General features: G+C 39.9%; 1 protein-coding gene across 3 annotated transcripts in view; it reads right to left on the reverse strand.

The window, feature by feature from the left end:
* LOC131165062 (uncharacterized) overlaps positions 1 to 22,444 on the reverse strand; it is a 35,338-nt gene extending 12,894 nt beyond the window's left edge. For 2 of the 3 annotated variants that reach the window (XM_058122718.1, XM_058122717.1), the window contains exons 1-6: positions 22,187 to 22,444; positions 21,867 to 21,967; positions 15,840 to 15,908; positions 15,559 to 15,617; positions 15,248 to 15,308; positions 15,115 to 15,168 (exon numbers count right to left, since the gene is read on the reverse strand). In XM_058122718.1, the coding sequence (XP_057978701.1) occupies positions 15,115 to 15,168; positions 15,248 to 15,308; positions 15,559 to 15,617; positions 15,840 to 15,908; positions 21,867 to 21,967; positions 22,187 to 22,334 (492 nt within the window). In that variant the 5' untranslated portion in view covers positions 22,335 to 22,444. The remainder of the gene's footprint in view (positions 1 to 15,114; positions 15,169 to 15,247; positions 15,309 to 15,558; positions 15,618 to 15,839; positions 15,909 to 21,866; positions 21,968 to 22,186) is intronic. The other variant, XR_009139399.1, reaches the window with a different exon arrangement.
* Between the last annotated feature and the right edge of the window lie 772 nt (positions 22,445 to 23,216).

The following is a 23,216-nucleotide window of genomic DNA, read 5'->3' on the forward strand; positions in this document are numbered from 1 at the left end:
TGACCGTACCTGTATTTGTATTCAACTATATTCTCGAATTGAAAACAATATGAATGCTATATACTCAAAGTTTGGAATGAATTGTTGTATGTAAAATGTTCCAGATTTTGTAAAATAGCTGTAACGGCTAATTACCGTAAGCTGATGGGTATAGGAACATGAGTTCCAAAATTATTTCAGGTTTTGTGAAATTTGCCACGTCTCGGCTAATTATCGTGGGCAAACGCCATGTCTCGACTAATTACCATGGGCAAGAGTATCCGGCTCTATATCCGAGGGTGTGAAATATCACCTATTTGTTCTAGCTGGTCACCGATGGGTGTGAGTGGACACCGTATTAACAACGATATCGCTATGTGGCTTCGGTTATTACAGGATATCGGGTGCTTGAGTGTGACGACACTGACCATATATTTGGTATCGTATGTACTGGAACTGGATTGTGAAAATACCGAAACTGTATCGTGTTATGTTTTATGTCGAAATAACACTTGTATGTCACACACTGATAGAACATGTTTTCCTCCTTACTGAGAAGTGTCTCACCTCGATTATACAAATATTTTTCAAGACCTTCGAGTAGCCGTCACTAGCGTCCTAGCATTCAAGAGCGTGGATGCCAGTTAGCTACGTATAGTACTTGAGTAAGTACTGATTTTGAAACCGGGTTGTCATGGTTGGGTTTTGTAGATACCCGGGGTATGTACTGTATTTTGGAGCATAGATTCTAGTCATGTATAGACTCTGATATGGTACGTTGTATGTATTAGAAAAAATATTTCCGCTGCGTATTTGATGTATAGGTATGTGTATGTGATTGTGTACAGGGTTTACGTGTACCCCACGGCGTCGGACCCTCATTCAGGGTAGTATCATGTATGTTTTAAATGATATAGAGACAGGTTAGGTTACTAAAATCACACCTGGGACCCATCTGTGGGTTCGGGGAGTGACACCTTGGTATCAGAGCTAACTAGGATGTTAGGTCTTATAGACTTGGTTAGGCGTAGTGTCACGGTCCGCCTCTTTTCACACCGTTGTGAAGGGCCGTGCGGCGCTAGCTAAAGCACTCTTGCTTAACTAGCCAGCCTATCGTTTACCAACATTCATCCACAAAGCACTTTCATTAACATTCATTCAGATAGCAGCAGAAATAGTAATCAATTCATGAAAGTCGTGGCAACCAAGTAGTAAACATTGAAGCAAACGTAATTCATTAACAAATCCTCCGTTAACATGTTGTACTTAGCGAGGGAGGCAAGTAGGCTAAGCACGTTGACAATTGCTAGTGAGTTTTACAATGATTGATGAACACTCACCCTCCCCTAAAGAGGTTTTTATGTAATTATCATCCTGACACTAGGAACATCAAAGTGACCGAGGAGTCATACTGCCTTATTTGGCTTACAAAGACTCTACTAGCAGAAATTAACCCTACACTAGTATTTACATGATGGAAACCCATCCTAAGCACACGAGATAAGCGGTCACAGGCAAGCATAATGCCCTGAACAAGCTTAGCTCGTGACATTCTCCCCCACTTATGCGGTCGACGTCCTCGTAGACTTTTGGCGGTAGGTACACTTCAACTTTGTCCACGAATGGCTTCAAATCTTCCGCAGAAATCTAGCTGATTTCTTTGTCATCAAGGCACTTCCACTTCACTAGGAACTTCTGCCGCTTCTTCCTTGAGGATATGAACTTTCTTTCTGCAAGGATCTCTTCAACTTCATGTCTGTCAAGTTGCACTATCTTCAACTCTGCGCTGTTTGACTGACTCCTGCTCAAGTCGTTGGTGTTGGCGTTGAATGGCTTGAGGTAGTTGACATGAAACTGTGGTCTTCTCTCCTGATCTGCCCACTTCTTCATCTGCTTAGAAGCTTTCTCCGGATAGGCTTGGGCAAAGTCTGCATTCTGTCTCCCTTCACTGGTGAAGATGTACGCCCTAGGACTCTTTCGTCTGTACGACTCGCCCACTATGTGAGGTAACAATGGCAGCTGACCTGTAACAAGCTCAAAAGGACTCTTGTTGGTTGTTGAGCGCCTTTGGGCATTGCCACAGAACGGAGCCACATCAAGTAGTTGCACGCCATTCTTCTATTTGTCGTTGACAAAATGGCACAAGTACTCATCTAGCAGCTCTCTGAATCTCTTCATCTGTCCGTCTGTCGGTTGGTGATAACTCGAAGAGATGTCAAGATGTGACCTGAATATCCTGAAAAACTCTGTCAAGAAGTTGTCAGTGAACATTAAATCTTGGTCACAAATAATAACTTGGGGAACACCCCAATGTTTCACAACAGTCACAAGGAACAATTGTGTCATCCCCTCTGCCGAACAGTACTTTGGTGCCGCTATGAAAGTACCATACTTCTTCTGCTCCCCCTTGTCTTGTTGGCAAGTGAGACAAGTTTTGGTATAATCAACCACATCATCACGCGTGTGCGGCCAATAATACCTTCCCAGTAGTCCTGTCATTGGAGTCATTCTCCGCGAATACCCCTTAACGAACTTCCTGTAGTATCTAGTAAAGTCAAGAAAGGAACGCAACTCCTTCACTATCATGGGGATCTTCTGTTCTTGAATCATCCTTACCTTCTCCATACCCCTCCGAATACGACCTTGTTCAACCACTTGACCAAGGAATTTGTTGCTCCGCCGAGCGAAAGAGAAATTCTCCTTCTTCACATCCAGACTGTTTCCCCTCAGCCTGTCGAACACCTTCCGTAGATGCTCTTCATGTTTCCTCGGAAACGACACCGATGCTCCCAACGGTGTTTTGGAAGGGCGAACACATCCCGCTTCTAATTCATCAAGCTGTTTACCCAACTCTACTATCTCTCGAGGCGCAATCCAACATGGCCCTTTAGCAAGTGGTTTCACTCCTGATAACAACTCGATCTCATCCTCCACAGTCCGTCGTGAAGGCAAATTGTGAGGCAGCTTATCCGGCAACACCTCCTTATACTCATCCAACACCGTTTAGATGGTTGTAGGCTCCAGCTCTTGGCCTACTTCTTTGTCTACTACCACCGTGGCTAGACGTGTCTGCTCACCCTTACCCAATCCTTCATTGAGTTGTATAGCTGAAAGGGACTTCCCGTCGTCTCCTTTCGTTGCAATGACTTGCACCATGCACGAGTGATCTCCCATCAGACACAAGGAACCAGCCGAAGGCATTAGCACTGCCCTCGTCCCCATTAGGAACTCCATTCCTAGAATGACTGGATAATAATCCAATGGCACCGCTGTGAAATTCGCATGACCTTCCCACTATCCAAGCTTTATAGCCACTTGCTTGGCTACTCCCAGAGTAGGCTGGGCTACAGAGTTAACTGCTTTCATGCGTCCTGTATCCTTCTCTAAGGATAAGTTGAGTCTCCATGCTTCCGACTGCGAAACAAAATTATGAGTAGCTCTCGTATCCACCATAGCGCGAGTACTCTTCCCATTTATCCTCAAGTCTACAAACATTAACCCTTTTGCTCGTGTAACTTTTGGTGTTTTTGCCTGTTTTTCCAATGCGTTCACCAACCGCACTGAACCCACCCTCAGGGCATCATCCTCTTCCCCATCGTCTTCCACTGCCTGTTCTACAATGGAAGCCTGTAAGGCATTAAGTGATGCTTTGTGAGGGCACTCAAAAACTCTATGAGGACCTCGACACAAGAAACACTCAATTTTACTCTTCCCCTTTCCATTGGGTGTGTTGAACCCTTGAGAGGACGAAGCTTCCTGTGAGGTTGATGATTTAGAGTCGGCTCCCCCACTCTTGGGTTTGCCATTCTTGAAAGACTTTCCACTGTTTCCCTCTCCGCCAAACCGTTTGGACGAAGCGGTCTCATCACCAGCATAGTCTGTCAAGCGCTCTGCAGCCGCTTGTGCAGTTGACAAGTCTTGAACTCTTTGCCTATGAAGTTCAGTTCTTGCCCACGGTTTCATCCCCTCAAGAAAATAGAACAACTTGTCCTTCTCCGACATATCCCGAATATCCAACATTAAAGCAGAAAATTGTTTCACATATTCGCTGATCGACCCCGTATGCTTGAGATCTCTCAGTTTTCTCCTTGCATTATACTCAACGTTCTCAGGAAAGAATTAGGCCTTGAGCTCTCTCCTCAAGTCTGCCCAACTATCAATTACATAGTTTCCATCTGCAATTTCTCTGTACTTGGTACGCCACCACAGTTTGGCATCACCAACCAAGTACATGGTCGCAGTATCCACCTTTGCCTGTTCTGAGGCCATCCTCACAACGTGAAAGTACTACTCCACATCAAACAAGAAGTTCTCTAACTCCTTGGCATCTCGGGCACCCCCATACGTCCTGGGTTCTGGCACCTTGGCCTTGCTAACTCCCGGAGTATTGGAGTTCCCCATAGCAAGAACCATCACATTCATCTTTGCATCCAGATCTGCTATCCGGGCTTGCAAAGTTTCCATAGTGTGACGAAAGTCCTTTGACATGTCGCCTATCAAACCTGCTTGACGTTTTTGTGATCCCATCACTTCATCAACAAGTTCTCTCATCTGGGCCACCTCCGTGGCCATAGTGTTGGTTGTTTCCTCAACCTGTGCTTCCAGCACGCTGATCCTCTCAGCATTGTTTGGTGCCATGGTCACTTACCAAAGCTTCCCAAATCCAACAACGAAGGCAATCGAATTCACGTAGCAACTCAACCTTGGGCTCTCACCAAGTGTCACCGACTTGGCTCTGATACCAAATGTCACGGTCCGCCTCTTTTCACACTATTGTGAAGGGCCGTGCGGCGCTAGCTAAAGCACTCTTGCTTAACTAGCCAGCCTATCGTTTACCAACATTCATCCACAAAGCACTTTCATTAACATTCATTCAGATAGCAGTGGAAATAGTAATCAATTCATGAAAGTCGTGGCAACCAAGCAGTAAACATTGAAGCAAACGTAATTCATTAACAAATCCTCCGTTGACATGTTGTACTTAGCGAGAGAGGCAAGTAGGCTAAGCACGTTGACAATTGCTAGTGAGTTTTACAATGATTGATGAACACTCACCCTCCCCTAAAGAGGTTTTTATGTAATTATCATCCTGGCACTAGGAAACATCAAAGTGACTGAGGAGTCATACTGCCTTATTTGGCTTACAAAGACTCTACTAGCAGAAATTAACCCTACACTAGTATTTACATGATGGAAACCCATCCTAAGCACACAAGATAAGTGGTCACAGGCAAGCATAATGCCCTGAACAAGCTTAGCTCGTGACACGTAGCTATGTGTATATACCAGAGTATAGGATGTAGGAAATGGGTAGAGTAGGTCCAGGATTGTTTTGTTGCTAGACGGGGACTCATGGGCGATGTTCTGTGTTTTTCTTCGAATGATGATTTCAATAAAATTACAGCAAACCATTGATGGTTTCGTGTCGGTGTGGAAGGGACAAACCTGGACCCGTGAGAGTTGTAGTTAACATGGTTACCTTTCAATAATTGTGTTAACTGTGTATGATATAGGAATTCTAACTGATTCCTATCTTACTTTCAGAATGGAGCCCAAGGGTAACAATTTGGATAGTGGTTCAGAGGGGACTGCGAGTGACGAGTCTCCTTCTGTGCCTTGAGGTTTGACAAGGCAGGTTATGTGGAAGATTGGGCGAAGTGTTAGGAGACGTGAGCATGCTCCTACTGCTACGGGTTGTACCATAGAGAGGTTCACCCAAATGCACCGTCCGACGTTTACAAGAGGACCCGATCCAATAGTAGCAAAGAACTGGGTACAGAAGGCCGAGAAGATATTGGAAGTTCTACATTGCACCGACCAGCACAAGGTTCTCTATTCTACCTTTCAGCTGGCAAGAGAAGCGAAAAGATGGTGGACGGCGGTGAGTTTGCTTGAAAAGCAAAGAGCGGGTCCGTCTAGTATGACTTGGAGCCATTTTAAGGAGGTATTCTTCGAGAGATACTTCCCGGCTTCCACTCGTGATGCAAAGGCTGATGAGTTCTTGAGCCTGACTCAGGGAACCCTGACGGTGCAGAGATATGCTGCCAGATATATCGAGCTATCTAATTTTGCACCACATTTGATCTCGAACGAATATGAGAAGACCCGGAGGTTCGAGAAGGGTCTGAGGAAGGACATTCGCAGGCTTGTGGGTATACTACAGATTTGAGAGTTTTTTGTTCTGGTGGATAAAGCCACCATAGTTAAGGCTGACCTTCAGGGGGATGAGGTAGTACAGGAACATAAGAAGAGGCCAGTACCTTCTGGTTCTCAGACTGGTCCTCGACAGGGATAGTGGAAGAAGAAGAACTATGGTTTGGGTTATCGCCAGAATACCGAGCAGTAGGGTCCTCAGGGAGATCCATCTTCCGTGCAATGCACCAGGTGCCGAAAATGGCATGACAGTGAATGTCAGCCGTTTTGGGGTAACTACTACAACTGTGGCAAACCGGGCCACATATCCCGAAACTGTTAGGCACAGAGGAGCAATATGATTGTACAGAGCCAGAACCGTGGGAGTAATCAGATGCCTCGGAAAAACTATCAGGCAAACACGACTCCGGCGAGGGTGTACTCTCTTACTCCAACATATGTGGAACATGCTGGGAATGTGGTGACAGGTACCATGTTATTGCTTTCCAATAGAGCTATTGTTTTATTTGATTCGGGACCAACCCACTCTTTTATATCTGCGAGTTTTGTAAAACTGTGTGGGGTTGAAACCCAAGTGATGGATGAGTGGTTGCCTGTGACTACACCGACTGGGAGTGTAACGATCTGTAGTAAGATGTTGGGAAACTGCCCAGTGGTTATTTAGGGAAGGCTGCTACCGGGGAACCTAGCAGTGTACGACATGTGCGGATTTGATGTTATACTAGGGATGGATTGGCTATTCTCTAGATATGCGGTGATTGATTGTCGTAGGAAGATTGTAGTGTTCAGACCTCCTGGGGAGCAGGAGTATGAATTTGTGGGATCGTGTGTGCGTTTGTCGCCACAGATTCTATCAGCTATACAAGCGAAAAGGTTACTCTTGGACAGTTGTCAGGGGTATCTAACTTGTGTGAAGGAACCACCACAGGATGATCTGAAACTTGAAGATATCCGAGTGGTTAACGAATTTCCAGATGTATTCCTGGAAGACTTACTCGATTTTATTTCCTGATCGTGAGGTAGAGTTCGCTATTGAATTGCTGCCAGGCAAGGCACTGATTTCTAAAACTCCATACCGGATGTTTCCAGCTGAACTTAGAGAGTTGAAGAACAGTTGCAGGAACTACTAGATCAGGGCTTTATCAGACCTAGTGTTTCGCCCTAGGGAGCTCCAGTGTCGTTCATGAGGAAGAAGGACGGGTTGATGCGAATGTGTATTGATTACCACGAGATCAACAAGGTAACAGTGAAGAACTAATACTCATTGCCTTGTATAGATGATTTGTTTGACCAGCTGCAGGGAACGCAGGTCTTTTCGAAGATCAATCTAGGGTTAGGGTATCATCAGGTGTAAGTTAGGACTGAGGATGTGGCGAAAACTGCTTTCCGAACCAGATATGGTCGCTACGAGTTTCTGGTCATGTCATTTGGGTTGACTAATGCTCCGGCGGTATTTATGAACCTAATGAACAAGGTTTTTCATAAATACCTAGATCAGTTTGTAGTGGTGTTTATCGACGATATTCTGGTATATTCTAATAGTTCAGAAAAGCACGGAAACCATCTGAGGTTGGTACTTCAAGTCCTACGGGAGAAGAAGTTGTATGCTAAGCTGAGGAAATGCGAGTTCTGGCTGAATCAGGTCGCGTTTCTAGGTCATGTCATGTCGAAGGGTGGTATCTCAGTTGATCCTGGTAAAATAGAAGCAGTGGTTGACTGGGTAAAACAGAAGAGCGTGTAGGATGTTCGGAGTTTCCTAGGACTGGCTGGGTATTATCGGCGATTTATGGAAGGATTCTCTAGGTTATCAGGCCCTTTAACACGGTTGACGAGGAAGGGTGTGAAATTTGATTGGACCGACGAGTGCGAGTAGAGTTTCCAGGTGTTGAAACACTGACTGGTCACTACTTTGGTTTTAACCATCCCATCTGGGGACGATGGTTTTGTGATTTACAGCGACGCATCGCTGAAGGGTTTGGGATGTGTATTGATGCAACGGGGGAAAGTAATTGCTTATGCTTCTCAGCAACTCAAGGAGTACGAGAAGAATTACCCCACGCACGATTTGGAGTTGACAGCAGTGGTGTATGCACTTAGGATCTAGAGAAATTACTTGTACAGTGAACAGTGTGAGATCTTCACGGACCACAAGAGCCTCAAATACTTTTTCACACAGAAGGATTTGAACATGAGGCAGAGAAGATGGTTGGAACTGATTAAGGACTACGATTGTACTATTAGCTATCACCCGGGGAAGGCTAACGTGGTAGCTGATGCGTTGAGTCGAAAGTCAGAGCATGCGTCCGTATCTGCAGTAGTAGGTCAGCATTTTATCAGACGGGATCTAGAGAGTCTTTGCGTGGAATTGGTGGATGGTAATCACCAGACTTTCATTGCTAACTTAATGATCCAGTCGACGTTATTTGAGAGGATTAAAACCGCACAGGCTAATGATGCGGAGTTAGTCGAGGTTGTAGAGAAAATGCAGTAAGGATTAGTTGCAAATTTTAACATCTCTAAGGGAGGTGTGCTGAGATTTGGGACTAGGTTGTGCGTTCCAAACGATGAAGGTATAAAGAAGACGATCCTGGAGGAGGCGCATCGTTCTTTGTATACGGTACATCCGAGTAATCCGAAGACGTATCAGATTTGCGCAAATCTTTCTGGTGGAGTGGCATGAAAAGGGAGATTGCTCGATTTGTGGAACAATGTCTGACGTGTCAGCAGGTGAAAGTTGAACATCAGAGGCCGGTAGGACAATTGCAGGCATTGAGTATTCCGGAGTGGAAATGGGAGCACATTTCCATGAACTTTGTCACCAAATTGCCACCGGCACTACACGGGCAGAATGCAATTTGGGTAATCGTTGACAGGCTAACTAAATCTACTCATTTTATACCGATGAAGGTTAACTACTCTTTGAGTAGGCTAGCAAATTTGTACGTGCAAGAGATAGTTAGAATGCACGAGATGCCGGTATCCATTGTTTCAGATCGAGACCCGAGATTCACTTCTCGATTCTGAAAGAGTTTATAGTAAGTACTAGGGACGAAGCTTACTTTCAGTATAGCGTTTCACCCCCATACTGATGGACAGTCAAAGAGGACGATACAGATCTTGGAGGATAAGTTACGGGCTTGCGTATTAGATTTTGGCAGTAATTGGATTCAGTTTCTATCGTTAGTGGAGTTTGCCTACAACAATAGCTTCCAGGTTAGTATCAAAATGCCACCGTTCGAGGCATTATATGTACGGAGGTATCGGTCTCCTTTGTATTGGGATGAGGTTGGCGAACGACAGTTATTGGGGCCCGAACTCATACAGCAAGCTTCTAAGAATGTCAAATTAATCAAGGATAGGATTAAATCAGCTCAGAGTCGACAGATGAGTTACGCAGATATTCGCTGTCGTGAGTTGGAATTCGAAGTTGGGGGAAAGATATTCCTAAGAATCGCTACGATGAAAGGGGTGATAAGATTTGGAAAGAAGGGTAAACTGAGCTCGAGGTAGATCGAACCATTCAAGGTACTAGAATGAGTGGGTCTGGTGGCCTACAGGATTGCACTACCCCCAGCGCTCTCGAGGATCCATGATGTGTTCCACATATCCATGTTGAAGAGGTACGTTCCGGATCCGTCACATGTGATTAGTTACGAACTTTTAGAGATTGGGGATGTTTTGGCGTATGAGGAAATACCCGTTCAGATTCTAAACCGTGAAGTTCAGAAGCTGCGTACCAAGGAAATACCGTTAGTAAAGGTAATATGGCGAAATCACGCGGTTGAGGAAGCTTCTTGAGAGTTAGAGACGGAAATATGCCGAAAATATCCACAGTGGTTTTGAGTAGTAGTTTTGATAGCATGATCGGTATGGGTATGTATGTATGTAACATTCTACTATTGTAGTAATGTTGTGTGGTTAGTCTCTGAGAGAGAGTTGTAATATTGTGAACTCCCAAGATAGTATGTATGTAACTACAGTATTCCTCCGCCATAAGTGAGGGTATGTATATATTTGGGACAGGGCTGCTATGTGGGTGGCCGCCAGCTCTTTCTAGAGTTGGGTATATTGTTGAGTTGGTAAATGAGAGATTACAAATTTCGAGGACGAAATTTTTGTAAGAAGGGGAGGTTGTAAGAACCCGACCCGAAATAAGTGTATTAAATAAATAAGAAAAAAGAAGGAAAATTTAAAAGGTAAAAATCAGCAAGGGCTCGTCGACGAGGCTTGCTTTCTCGGCGACGAGATTCAGTAACTCGTCGACAAGGAGATACCGAGAGATTTTGGAAAATTCTGAAATCTCAGGCTCATCGACGAGGCCACCTTGGCGTCGACGAACTTCTTCTGCGGCCCGTCAACGAGGACGCCATCTCGTCGACGAGTTTGGCCAGGTCAACTTGCTTATAAATATCTTTAACTTTGCTTAATGAAGAAGAAACCAAAAACCTCTTTCTAGAACTTGAATACTCTCTCTCTCTCTCTCTCTCTCTAGGATTTCAAGCCGTCAGTTGCCGGAATTAACGATCCGACATTGCTACGTGGATCAAGAGGAGAATCTCTACGTTTATAGCAGATCAGAAATTCGTTTCGAAGATTTTCGGATTTTGACCAAAAACCGAGGTAAGGCTTTGAATCCGTTTTCGTTTTGGTAGATTTGTAGAGAATAGGATTGTAAGGAAGTATTGTTCTTCATTGTTTAGGTTTTAGTAATTCGGTTCATTGTTTTGGGGCCGTTGAGTTCGTGTTTTGGTTTTCGGGTTAAGGTAAGGAGATTCTGTTTATATCAATCGGTAAATATGTAATTTACAATTGTATGTATGTTTTGGCTACTTATTTGGGAAAATCTATCCATTGAAAATACGGGATTTTCGGGTTACAGGTTTAGCGAAAATTTTGGGGTTTTCAGGTATCATCTCTATTTTTATTGGAAAATCGTACGTTGTATAAAACTGTAGTAATGAGATGACCGTACCTATATTTGTATTAAACTGTATTCTCGAATTGAAAACGATATGATTGTTATATACTCAAATAAGTGTGGAATGAACTGTTGTATGTAAAATGTTCCAGGTTTTGTAAAAAGTTGTGACGGCTGATTACTGTAAGACGATGGGTATAGGAACATGAGTTCCAAAATTGCTCCAGGTTTTGTAAAATTTGCCACGTCTCGGCTAATTACCGTGGGCAAACGCCATGTCTCAGCTAAATACCGTGGATAAAGAGTGTCCAACTCTAAATCCGAGGGTATGAAATATCGCATGTTTGTTCCGGCTGGTCACCGATAGATGTGAGTGGACACCGTATTAGTAACGATATCGCTGTGTAGTTTCAGTTATTGCAGGGTATTGGGTGCTTGAGTGTGACGACACTGACCGTATGTTTGGTATCGTATGTACTAGAACTGGATTGTGAAAATACTGGAACTGTATCATGTTATGTTTTATGTTGAAATAACACTTGTATGCCACACACTGATATAACCTGTTTTTTTCCTTACTGAGAGGTGTCTCACCCCGATTATACAAATGTTTTTCAGGACCTTCGAGTAGCCGTCACTAGCGTCCTAGTGTTCGGGAGCGTGGGTGCCAGCGGGAGCGTGGGTGCCAGCGGGAGCATGGGTGCCAGTTAGTTACGTATAGTACTTGAGTAAGTACTGATTTTGTAACCGAGTTGTCATGGTTGGGTTTTGTAGACACCCGGAGTATGTACTATATTTTGGAGCGTAGATTCTAGTCATGTATAGACTCTGGTATGGTACGTTGTATGTATTAGAAATAACATTTCCGCTACGTATTTGATGTATAGGTATGTGTGTGTGATTGTGTACAGGGTTTACGTGTACCCCATGGGGTCGGACCCTCATTCAGGGTAATATCATGTATGTTTTAAATGATACAGAGACAGGTTAGGTTATTAAAATCACACCTGGGGCCCATCCATGGGTTCAGGGCGTGACAACTTTTCTTCGTAAAATCGCAGCAAGTAATTCAACAAGAGTATAGACAAGGTAGCTTCGAAGAATAGAAAGAATTTGATTGATTTGCTGCTTGTAGGTGGTTGGTGTATTTGATCCTTGGGTTTAATCACGTATTTATAGAGTTTAAAGAATATTTTTTGTGTTGCCCAAGTTGCTTGGAGTATTCCCCAAGTTTTCTCAAAGTTTGGAATTCAAAAACTCAATTTTGAAAACTTCCCGTTACTTTTAAAAATCTGAATTTCGAAGGGTCAGCCGCCTAAACTCAACGAGTCAGTTGCCTGGACTTTAAATTTCAGCGAATTTTGGAAGTCAGTACAGAGTCAAGCGCCTAGACTCACAGGGTCAGTCGCTTGAAGTGGTTTTGTCTACTGTTTAGTCGCCTAAACAAATAAGGTCAGCCGCCTGACAGCTTCGACCACCCTTCAATATTTTGACATAACTTTTTCTGTACAACTCCAAATTATATGTTCTTGGTATCAACAAAAAGTTAAGAGAAAATCCCACAAATTTCATGTTGAACACTTTTTAAGACAAAGAGTTTTTGATAGAAAAAAATGCACATCAATGTAGATATAAAAAAAAAATAACAGAATTTGGAAAATCCTATTTTGGTATTTTTCATTCCAAAAAAAATTTTAACCTTTTTGAAATAACTTTTGACCTTATAAAAATATTTTCAAGTATTTTAAAAGGTATCTAGGTCCAAGTACTTAACCTAAGAGCTTCATGAATCCATATTGAAATCGCTTGAAGTACTTAAAGACTTCTTAAGACTTAAACATTCTAAGCACTTAAGTCTTTATGATTTTCCATCTCTTAAGTCTATCTTAACTTCCAACTTCAATTCACTTTAAACTTCATTAAATCATCTTTGAATCCATGTTTTAATAGTATAAGCTTTATAAGATCTTCTCTCTTTGGAGTTATGAGCTTTCAATAATCCTTGTGTGCACTTGACCTTGTATTCACATACTTGAGTCCTAAAGTAACATCACTTAACCAAATATGTTAAGTTCTTTTAGTTTGTTATCATCAACATAAGATTTTAAACCTTATGAGGCCAACAGGTCAGGCAATTGGGAAGGGCGAGATGGTACAGCTTGAAGGGCAAAGAGAGTATAACACATTGGTGATGGATGAAGGTAGTAAGGGAGGAAAAGAAATTCCAAAGTTGGTTGAAAATTGTGTTGTACATCAGTTGAGTGGAAGAGTGCAGGGTAAAGAGATGCTTGGAAAGAATATGGTGATAGAGGAAGGGGAGATTGTTGAACCTGCTTCCGATGTAAGGGATACGGGGTTGGACCTAGAACAATTTCAGCTTGCTCAAGGGAATGAGAGTAAACTACATGGTTTGGATTTTGACAAAGGCTATGATTCGAAAGGAAATTTTTCTCAACCCATAATTCTATTATTAAAAGCTTCCAGTAATAGAGCGAGGTAGTCCCAACAGGTTATTACCCATTGTGTAAGACTTAATTTATGAGGGCAAAAATGATGGTGTGGAACGTGCGAGGTATATAAACGTCAAAGAAACGCTTAAGGAATTTGGTTAGGAAATATTTGATATTTGTGTTGGCAATTTCGGAACCGTTCATGCAGGAGGACTCTATGTTTCGCTTTGCACAATTTTTAGATTTTCCTAACTATTGTTTGAATGAAGCAATGGGAGGTAAAGTGTGGGTAATGTGGAATAAGCATGATGATTATAAATTCTGATGATGAACCATGGAGGGTGAAAATTAGTAGATGGTTCATATGTGCCAAAAAATCAACCCAAAAAGGTACGATCATCGGTTTATTACCTACTATAATTTCTTGGAGACTATGGCTTAGATGTTATAAAGCTCGCGTGGAAGATAAGTATGAGTTGGGGAATGCAATTTGGTTATCTATGAGGTTTTGGCTTGCAAAAATTGCAAAAGGCGAAAAGGTTCTCTGCCTTTTATAGATAAGAATTTATTGGAAGAGTTCCAAGTGAAAACGATAACACCAAAGGTTAGAACTCCTCGAAAAGCAGTCTAAGAAAAGCCTCCAATATGTTGGTTAAAGCTAAATATAGATGGCTCTTGTAGAGGAAATCTTGGTTCTTGTGGTGGTGGTGATTATCATCTACAACTCATCGGGTAAAATTAAGGCCGCTTTCTCTGAAAAATTTGAGTCAGGTACTAATAATGGAGCGGAGTTGCAAGCTCTTACTAGTGATGTTCGACTCTGTAAAGAGTTAGGATATCAGAATATTTGTATTGAAAGTGACTCGGAATTGGTGGTGGGATGACTCACAATTGGAATTTACTCCACCTATTACTTATGGGACTTTTAGGAATTGTTAGAGGAGGAGCTACAAGGTCTTTAGTTCTATATAAAGCACCAATTTAGAGAAGGTAATCAAGTGGTGAATTACTTGACTCGTCAAGGCGAAGGAGGCAACACGAGGAGATATTTTGCAGGTGATGTGTTGCCGAGTAAAATGAGAAGTCTCATTTGTATGGATAAGATGAGTATTCCAAGCCTTCATCTTTAATTGTCATCATTTGGTTCTCCTCTATTTTCCTCTGTTTTTTGTTTGTAGGTAATTGACATCATTTTGCAGGTAATTTGGTTATGTTTGTGTTTGTTTGTTTTGATTACATATTGGCTTGTTTAGATTGTTTTAGTTGGATAATGGTACGGGTTTTGATAGGCTTGTATTGGTTTTGATGTCTGAGATGGTTTTAATAGTTTATTTGTAAATCTCATGTGTCATGTTTGTAACCATAGTATTCCTCCGCCATAAGTGAAGGCTATCAATAAAATTGGGATTTTTGTAAAAATTAATTAAAAAAAAAAAAGGGTGCATGCATTTGCAAACACATGTAGGCATGTATGTATGAAATTATGCATGTATCTGTATAGAAAACTGAAAAATTACCAAGAAAATGAAAATGGAATCACTGTTGCTGCTATACTACTTGGGAAAAGATGAAAACTTAAACAACATGAAGAGATGAAGATGGTAAGCAACTTACAGAATGAATTCTTGTTCCTCTCTTGGTAAAAGCCAGCAACCGTTTTTCTCCATCCTGAAAGGGAGAGTTAAGTATTAGAGAGAGAGAGAGAGAATAGAGAGAGTTTAGAATCAAGCGTAAGAAAGAAGCAAACCTGTTGCCTAAAATAGTCTCGGAACTCTGCCCATGAACCATGAACTTTGACAACCACATATCTGATTAAGAAGGTTAAATGTCCAAAACAGCAATATTTTGGTACAGAGATCACCTAAATTGAAAATCCTGAGTGCAAAGCACCCAAGGCAGCAAATCACTTCTTGTTGGAAATAAATGGAAAAAGAAAACGATATTTGTAGTAGGCATCATATTCTTAATACTTCTACAGTAGATATTCATAGGTGACAGAAAGAGGAGCTAAATGAAGTTTATGTAAGAAGCCTAGAAATGAAAAAGTTTCAAGGATACGGCCAGTAATCCAACCCAGCACGCTTCAATTTAGTGTCATCCACCTGAAATCCTAATGGCTAAAGAGGAAAAGAAACATATACAAATGGCTAAAGTTAATAGCAGCTCTTGGGCCAACCAATTGATTAGAAGATGATCCCATTCATTTTCAGAAGGAAAAAAAATGAAAGTAACCTCATTAATTTTAGAAAGGAAAAAAAAAATAGTCACACATTCACACAAACACAAAAACACGGAGAGGTATAACTCCAGAATCTCAGATAACAGGTGCTACTACTTACCTCAACCAGGTGTAGTCCAACTGCTGATGCTGCACATGTTCTCGCAATGCATCCTGTGTTTCCAGGAATCTGCCAAGGACAACAGAAATCTCAGAGCCAGCCTTGCAAAATTGAGTTTGTCTGCAACCCAAAAGAAAACACTTAAAACATTTTAGCATTATAACATTTAAGATGTCAAGATTGTTCAGGGAAACAATGGGAAAAAGTGTCAATGGAAACATAGTGAGAAACCAGCTTCTCTTCATATAATAGTTGGGTGCAAAAGACAAGAACAGCACAAAGAATTCAGACCACAACACAACATTATTACCATCTTTTATACTCTTTTCCTGTGGGGTGCATCTTGTATACATTCTCCAACAGAAACATATTAAGACTAGAGCTCATGAACCACTAGCCTCAACCAACAAGAAAAGGGTTCAAAAACCACTAATCTTAACCAATATAGCCCAAATACATTCGTCTCTATAGCTGTCCTCGTTCAGCATGTGATTATATGCCCAAGGTATAATAAAAAAATGAAGGCCAATTTGTGTGGACATACATCATTTTCCAATATATATATGAGGGAAAAAAAGGAAAAAAAAATATCAGGATCACAAAAATATATATTAATGAATCATGAGAATAAAGGATCACCATACTTGTATAAATCTGCTCAGCGTATTTTCTTCACATAACAGAAGTGGCAGGAACCATATTGACACATCATGTAAGCAAGAACTGTTTTATGTTTCCCATTTTTACTGTCTTTTCTATAGTTACACGGGCAGTGCATTTCAGGTGGTGGTATGGACACAGGAATGGAGTACACTACTTAAGAGGTATGCAGTTCTTGGGGGCTAGGCTTAGTTAGTACGCCATTTCAGATCGTGGTATTCGTGAACCACTTTTTGGGTTGATTAGATGCTATGACAGATTGTGGTATGTTTTGAATTTACTTCGGATGCAGTATAGAATATAACTGAACATAATTGCATCATAGTTTTCACCTTTCATACATAATCAAAGTTATAAGAATAATTGTAGGGCCTCACTATATATTTTTTATGAAAAATCACTTTATTGTCAACAATTTGAAAAGTTATTGAAGAGGATAAAGCACATCCAAATTAAACTTTTTTTTTTTTAATCTTAACATAGTAAAATATACAAAAAAATTATTCTAATAATTTCATATCTATGTAAAAAAAATATTTACATATTGAAACAATCACAAAAAAAAACCTTTTTTTTTTCAATATTTCAGTGAGAGAAATTCTTACTCATTCAAATTATATAAATTACAAATGAAAAGTAACAATCAATTAGCAAATTAATTTATTTCTTGTAGCGTAAACTAATGTGTTAACTTTTTTAAAAAAAATTTGGACTCTCTAAATAAACAAGTTGATATAAAAAAAATTAAAATTCATAATTACAAGCTGTATTCAATTAAAGTTCTAGGTCACTCAGAAAGCTCTCTCTCCTTGGTCACTCAAACATCTCTCTCTCTCTCCTCAAATCCATCCACCATTGCAGTGGCAGGAAGCCCTCTTCTCTCCCTTGCAGGCTTCCCAGCCACAGTAGCCCTCTTCTCTCTCTCATTGAAAGCTTCACAGCAGCAGAAAGCCCTGTTGTCTCTCTTGTCGCTGGCTTGGCAGACACAGAAAGCCCTCTTCTGTGTCTCCCATGGCAAGCTTCACAGTAGCATTGAATATTTTTTGTACGATTTTGAAATTTCTGAATATTTCCTCATCTCTTTTTCTTTTCTTTTTTTTTTTTTTTTTTTTTGAAAATGGTTAACAAATCCTGTTTCTGGCTTTTGGGATTTGGATCCGAAATGCTATTAACTCTCAAATCAGTATGTGTGATCCAGATCGCAGTTCCAGTGGGGCAGTGACACAGGTAACTACCGTCTGTTATTTTTTTTTTATTTAAGGTATTTTTATTGGGATTATATCTTCAAGATTCTAGGCAATTATTATTCAGGAAATTAGTATATTAGTCTATTTTGGTTTCTAAGATAGTTTCCTGATCTTCCAAGCATTGTAAGCCAACAAACAGCCCCAATGTGTTAGTTTTATTTAAACTAGAATGGAGAATTCACCAAAAATATAGATATGATGTACATGAATGTCTGCACAATATAAGTCAAAGACACACATTAGATTCCCTAGTCATTAATATAAAATCTAACCAAGCTGGTATTGTGCGGTGCAGAATGGAATTATATTGTATTGTCCTGAAAAGTTGTTGGTCTAATTATCAGTTGAGCTCTTTTCTGCACTTTTTTTTTTGTGAGTACTTATTTGTAATTTTATTTTTATTTTTTACTTTTATCTTTGCAACTCATGCTCAACACATCTCTTGAGAAAACGTAATCAACTTTTAACCATTTAACGACTATAATGGCAATTCTTTTTAAATCACATACGAAAATCTTTGAAGCACATAAGTCCTACATGCTATAAAACTAATGACAAGTCTTGAGGCTGATTTACAAAAATGCAAATAAGAACTCTAACTACAAATCCACGCAACTAGAAAGTGTGTCCTTTCCAGTTTTGGCTGGTGGCTGCCTAAGGTCATCTGATCAATAAGTTTATCTAGAAAAAAACTTGTGAGAGCAAAATTTATCTATAATAGCAATACCTAATCATGAAAACTGATTGTTTAAATTGATGACCATTGAAATTAGCATAGTCTTATCATCTTATGGTTATGCTTCCAAGAAATTGGCGGATATATTGTTTGAAAATAAAACGCATATGGGAAGCAAATAGCTATATGCACCACTCCATGGACCAATCAAATACAACAATCTCAGTCGATGGTAGACATGAATACAATTAAATGATTTATACTTAACGGGACATGTTCTCCATCAGTTTCAAGGGATCCCATTTAACAGTGATATAGACTATCAATCATGTGACTTAATATGCAATGTCATAGACACTTGCCTAAGTAAACACACAGCTTCATTGATTCAAAGAACTAGAAAAGGACCAAATCTAATTCCTCAGAATAATAAGAGGAGCCAGAAGGGAAAATACCAAAATTCCCTTAAAATATCATATGTCCAATCTAATATAGGACGGTTCTAAGTAGCCTTAGTCCTACAGTTGACCCACTTTGTAGCACACACACAATAGCACAATCTATGGGAAGAATTGAATTAACCAAGCATGAACATCACAAACATAATCTAATGATCACAAGTTGTTGAGATTTTAAAAATGTATGTGATTTGGTTTAAAAGCCCTTAGTTGATCATTTCATTCAAGTAATCAAGTTCACTTTAAAAGATGTTATATTAGAGGTCTTAGATCACAAGTCCTAGCGTACAAATCAAATATCCCTAAGCACGGTACTAGCAAGCATGTTCATGTTGAAAATCTAGGAAGATTCAAAGAGAATGAACAAGGTTTTTCAATCAAGGATTCGGGTATAGTTTCAAGGCTTACAATGTACCTTTAGGGGCTGTTTTAGATGGTCACAAACAAGGAATTGAAACGAGCTTACCAAAAGGTTCGGAATGACAAACACCCAGGCACACGTGTACTCGATCGCACCACGAACAAGCTTGTTGATCCTTAGGAATCTTAAGACAAGAATGAAGCTTTAGGAAGGTTGTGGCTGTGAGCTATGAAAGAGGAGTGGGCGTGTAGTGTTGATGATGACGTTGATATTGTCATGGTCTCTCACCATCCAATCTCCGGGAAGAGTGAATCGCCTCACACTACTCACTCGCAAGGAGAGGAACAAGATTCACAAGTTCAATCAAAGGCTTCATTTTCAATTGATAATGCAAAGATCCCTTCTACAATACAAGTGATGGCATATTTATAGTCTTACATGAGCATGCACATGACTTGCACACGGCTTCTTAAGAGATTAAAGAAAATACAAAAGTAAAATAAAACATTTAAAACATAGGTAATGAGGTTCCTAGGAAATAATTTGTCATAGGAAATAGGTGTCTAGGAACTAGAATAATTATGATAGTGGAGTCTAGGAACTTAAAATGAAATAAATGCTTCTTGAAAAAACAAGACTCTAACTTGCAAGTTGTAATCCTCTTTCCAAGCTAGCTTCCAAGAAAAGTTTCAATTGCTGCAAATAAAGTTCACATCCAATGGTGGACTTCAAGTGGTCATCCACGTGTCACAATATCCGCGAAAGATACTCGAGGTGCATGTTGATCCTCATCAAAATCAAAAGGTTCCCATAGAACATTGTAATTGGTACAAGTGTGATTTTGGCCTAAGAAATGAGAAAACATTGTTCAAGTTGGAAAAGTTCAAAAATTTGTGCAATTATGACTAGTGAGTGTTGTTGGGTCCACGCATCAAGCGATTTCTACTTTAGAAAAACTCTACATTCTTCTTTAATGTCCTTCACTAGCTCAATCTTGGTTTTTTTTTTTGGGAATCTAAGCAAATGTTTCAATGAAAGGAACAGAATGCACACACCCTCAACTATAACCACCACATGATTAAACATCATGCCCTCCCAAGACCCCTAATGGTGTGGAAGCCTCGTGCACTAAGCAATATTTTACATTTGATTAGACATTTTTGAGAAGGGGAAAAAAACCTTGCTGTCCACAAACGATGTAAACATAATATTAGGTGACAAATATTCTCACCTAATATTGCCTAGTGCAAAAAAATAATAATAAATAAATAATAACATTAGGTGACTAGAAGCCATCAAAGTATAGCGTGTCAATCAGACCACTAACTTTTAATTAGGCTAACATAGCAACCACTATGTGTGGCTTGGCCAATTGATTCGATTGGACAATTTGATCTATGATTTATCATTATAGCATAAGTGTCGATCAGACCACTAACTTTTAATTAGGCTAATATACCACTAACTTTTAATTAGGCTAATATAGTAACCACTATGTGTGGCTTGGCCAATTGAACCCAAATTTGGCTGAAGTGCTGTAGTGTCTTGCACTTGTGCCATTCACTATGACTTGTCAAAAAAAATTATAAGCAAAAAGGTGATTCATTAAAGGGCACCGAGGGGGTGCCACCCAAGTACAGAATAAAACAAGACAGGTTGCCAACAATGAAGAATGTCTATAAACTCTAAACAGCAAAAGAATGAGGAGTAAAACGGCCCTCAACCAAGAGGTGATAAAGGTCAGCCATCTGTCTTTCAGCATAAAAATCAGCATGCCTGACCCTTCGAAGGCCTTTTTTGTTTCTTTACAAAACACATGCTCAAGTTTGGTTCAATTGACCAACCTATATAAATGGTGGCTACATTTACCCAAATTGATGGCTAAATTGACACTTAAACTATACTTAAGTGATCTTAATTACTTAATGTTGGATATTGTAGTACATTTGCAGTGGAGTAATCATATAAAGCTCCAACCATTTGTTGTTCGAAGAATCAAAGTGATTAGCTCTAAGACTGATCGAAGTTCTCAAGCTGCTGTGAAATAGAGATATACTAGTGCTTATAGTTCCTAATGACCAAGCACTTGATATTGTATTGCATGCCTTTAGGTAAACGTAGGACCAAAGAATCAAAGACCCTATTAATTATGCATGGAAAACTTAAAAGATTCCAATCAAAGAACACCTATTATAAGCATACATCCCATTAGAGTCTTTTAGGAATTTGTGATAGCAACAAATTTTATCATCCAGTGAATACACAATTACACATGAATGAATGTAACTTTATGCATGACATTGGACCACATTAAGTCTCTTCTAAGAGATGCAAAGTCCCTATTTGAAGACATGTGAAGATATTTCTAACACTTAATCCTGTCAACACTTTTATGGTTTTGTTTCTATTTATTTACAAATAGCTTTGATAGTTTGATCTACACGAACTGAGGAACATAATGAATTGCTAGAAGCTCACCAGTATCGACCCAAAAGAAAAATTACCAAAGTCGTCCAATAATATAGGAATTACTTTAAAAAGAAATAAATAACTCGGCACACTAACACACTGCAAGCAAATCAAGAACCATCAGTTGGTGAAATTGAGATTAGCATTAGATAATACCTGCGGAGAAACTAGGACCACTTGAAGAAGCTTATTCTGGGAAGCCTCACCAACCGCCTCGCCTACACCTCCAGGCAATGACCTCCCATTGTCTGTCTCAGCTGCACTCCAACAAAAGTAAAATTAAATGACACTGATAGCAACGAACAACAATAACACAAGCTGAAGAAAAGAAACCTCTTGTTCCCTTACAACAGTGAGCAAATCTCACTATACTCAAGCATCAAATTCAACATTTGTGCCACAAAGAGAGAGAGAGAGAGAGAGAGAGAGAGAGAGAGAGAGAGAGAGAGAGAGAGAGAGAGAGAGAGAGAGAGTACAGTGAGAGCGTAGAGGAGCGAAGCACTTAGGGCTCCTGGGAAAAGAGAAGAAGAGAGGGCGAAAGAGAGAAGCTCTGGAACGTAAATGGAGGGGAAAATGGAAGGGCGTTAGCGTTAGGGTTCTCAGGTTCAGAGCAGTTAAGTCCATTCATCCGCCACCTTCTCTCACCCTCTCTGTCTCTCGTCTCTTCGATGTCTGATCTTCGTCACCAAAATCATTCCGAAAAACCGAAAGCGGACCGAAATCACAAGTAATTCGGTTTTTCGGCATTCGGTTTTCCTTTTTATTCCGATTTCTAAAATATAACCGAATCTATAACCTAAAAAATTTTGATTTAAATTTAAATTATATATATATTAAATTAATATAATTACTTAATATGTTAAAGTTTTTTCTCAGTTTATTATTAATTTATGATAATATATTAAATAACATCCTATTTAAAAAAATTATTCCCAAAATGAAGTTTACGTAATATCGTTACTTGATCCAGCGAGATTTGTCATACATTAAGACCAACTTATTTCTCAAACAAATCTCGTGAGATCAAGCAGCGAGATTTGCTTGACATACGTCAACACTCAATTGAGTTACCATTTAAATTTCGCTGTTAGGTCCAACGAGATTTAATTAATTTTGCATGATTCTGAAAACATCTTTTTAGACCTCGACAATGTGTTCTCTACTGGATTTTATTTTTATTTTTTTTTTGACCTTTTCACCCCTTATCATGGTTGCCCTAACCTGCCATGGCAACCTGTGTGTAGGCTAGCATTCCAGGCTTCACACATCTTTTATTATCATCATTATTTTGCAGTGCACAAAAAGGAAAAAGAACATTAAAATTGGGTATAGCGTTAGGAAAAGTAGGCGTGAATGCTTCTGTCAAGAAAATACTATCCAAAAGATTGTTTTATAAACAGTGAAGATAACGTACAATCATTAGAAAAACAATTAACTACTGAAAAAACATAATTCAACTCTAAACTAAAAAAAGAAAATTAAAAAAATCGTCTATTATGCGTGCCA

This window comes from Malania oleifera, chromosome 9, assembly GCF_029873635.1.
Source record: "Malania oleifera isolate guangnan ecotype guangnan chromosome 9, ASM2987363v1, whole genome shotgun sequence".
Lineage (NCBI taxonomy): Eukaryota > Viridiplantae > Streptophyta > Magnoliopsida > Santalales > Ximeniaceae > Malania > Malania oleifera.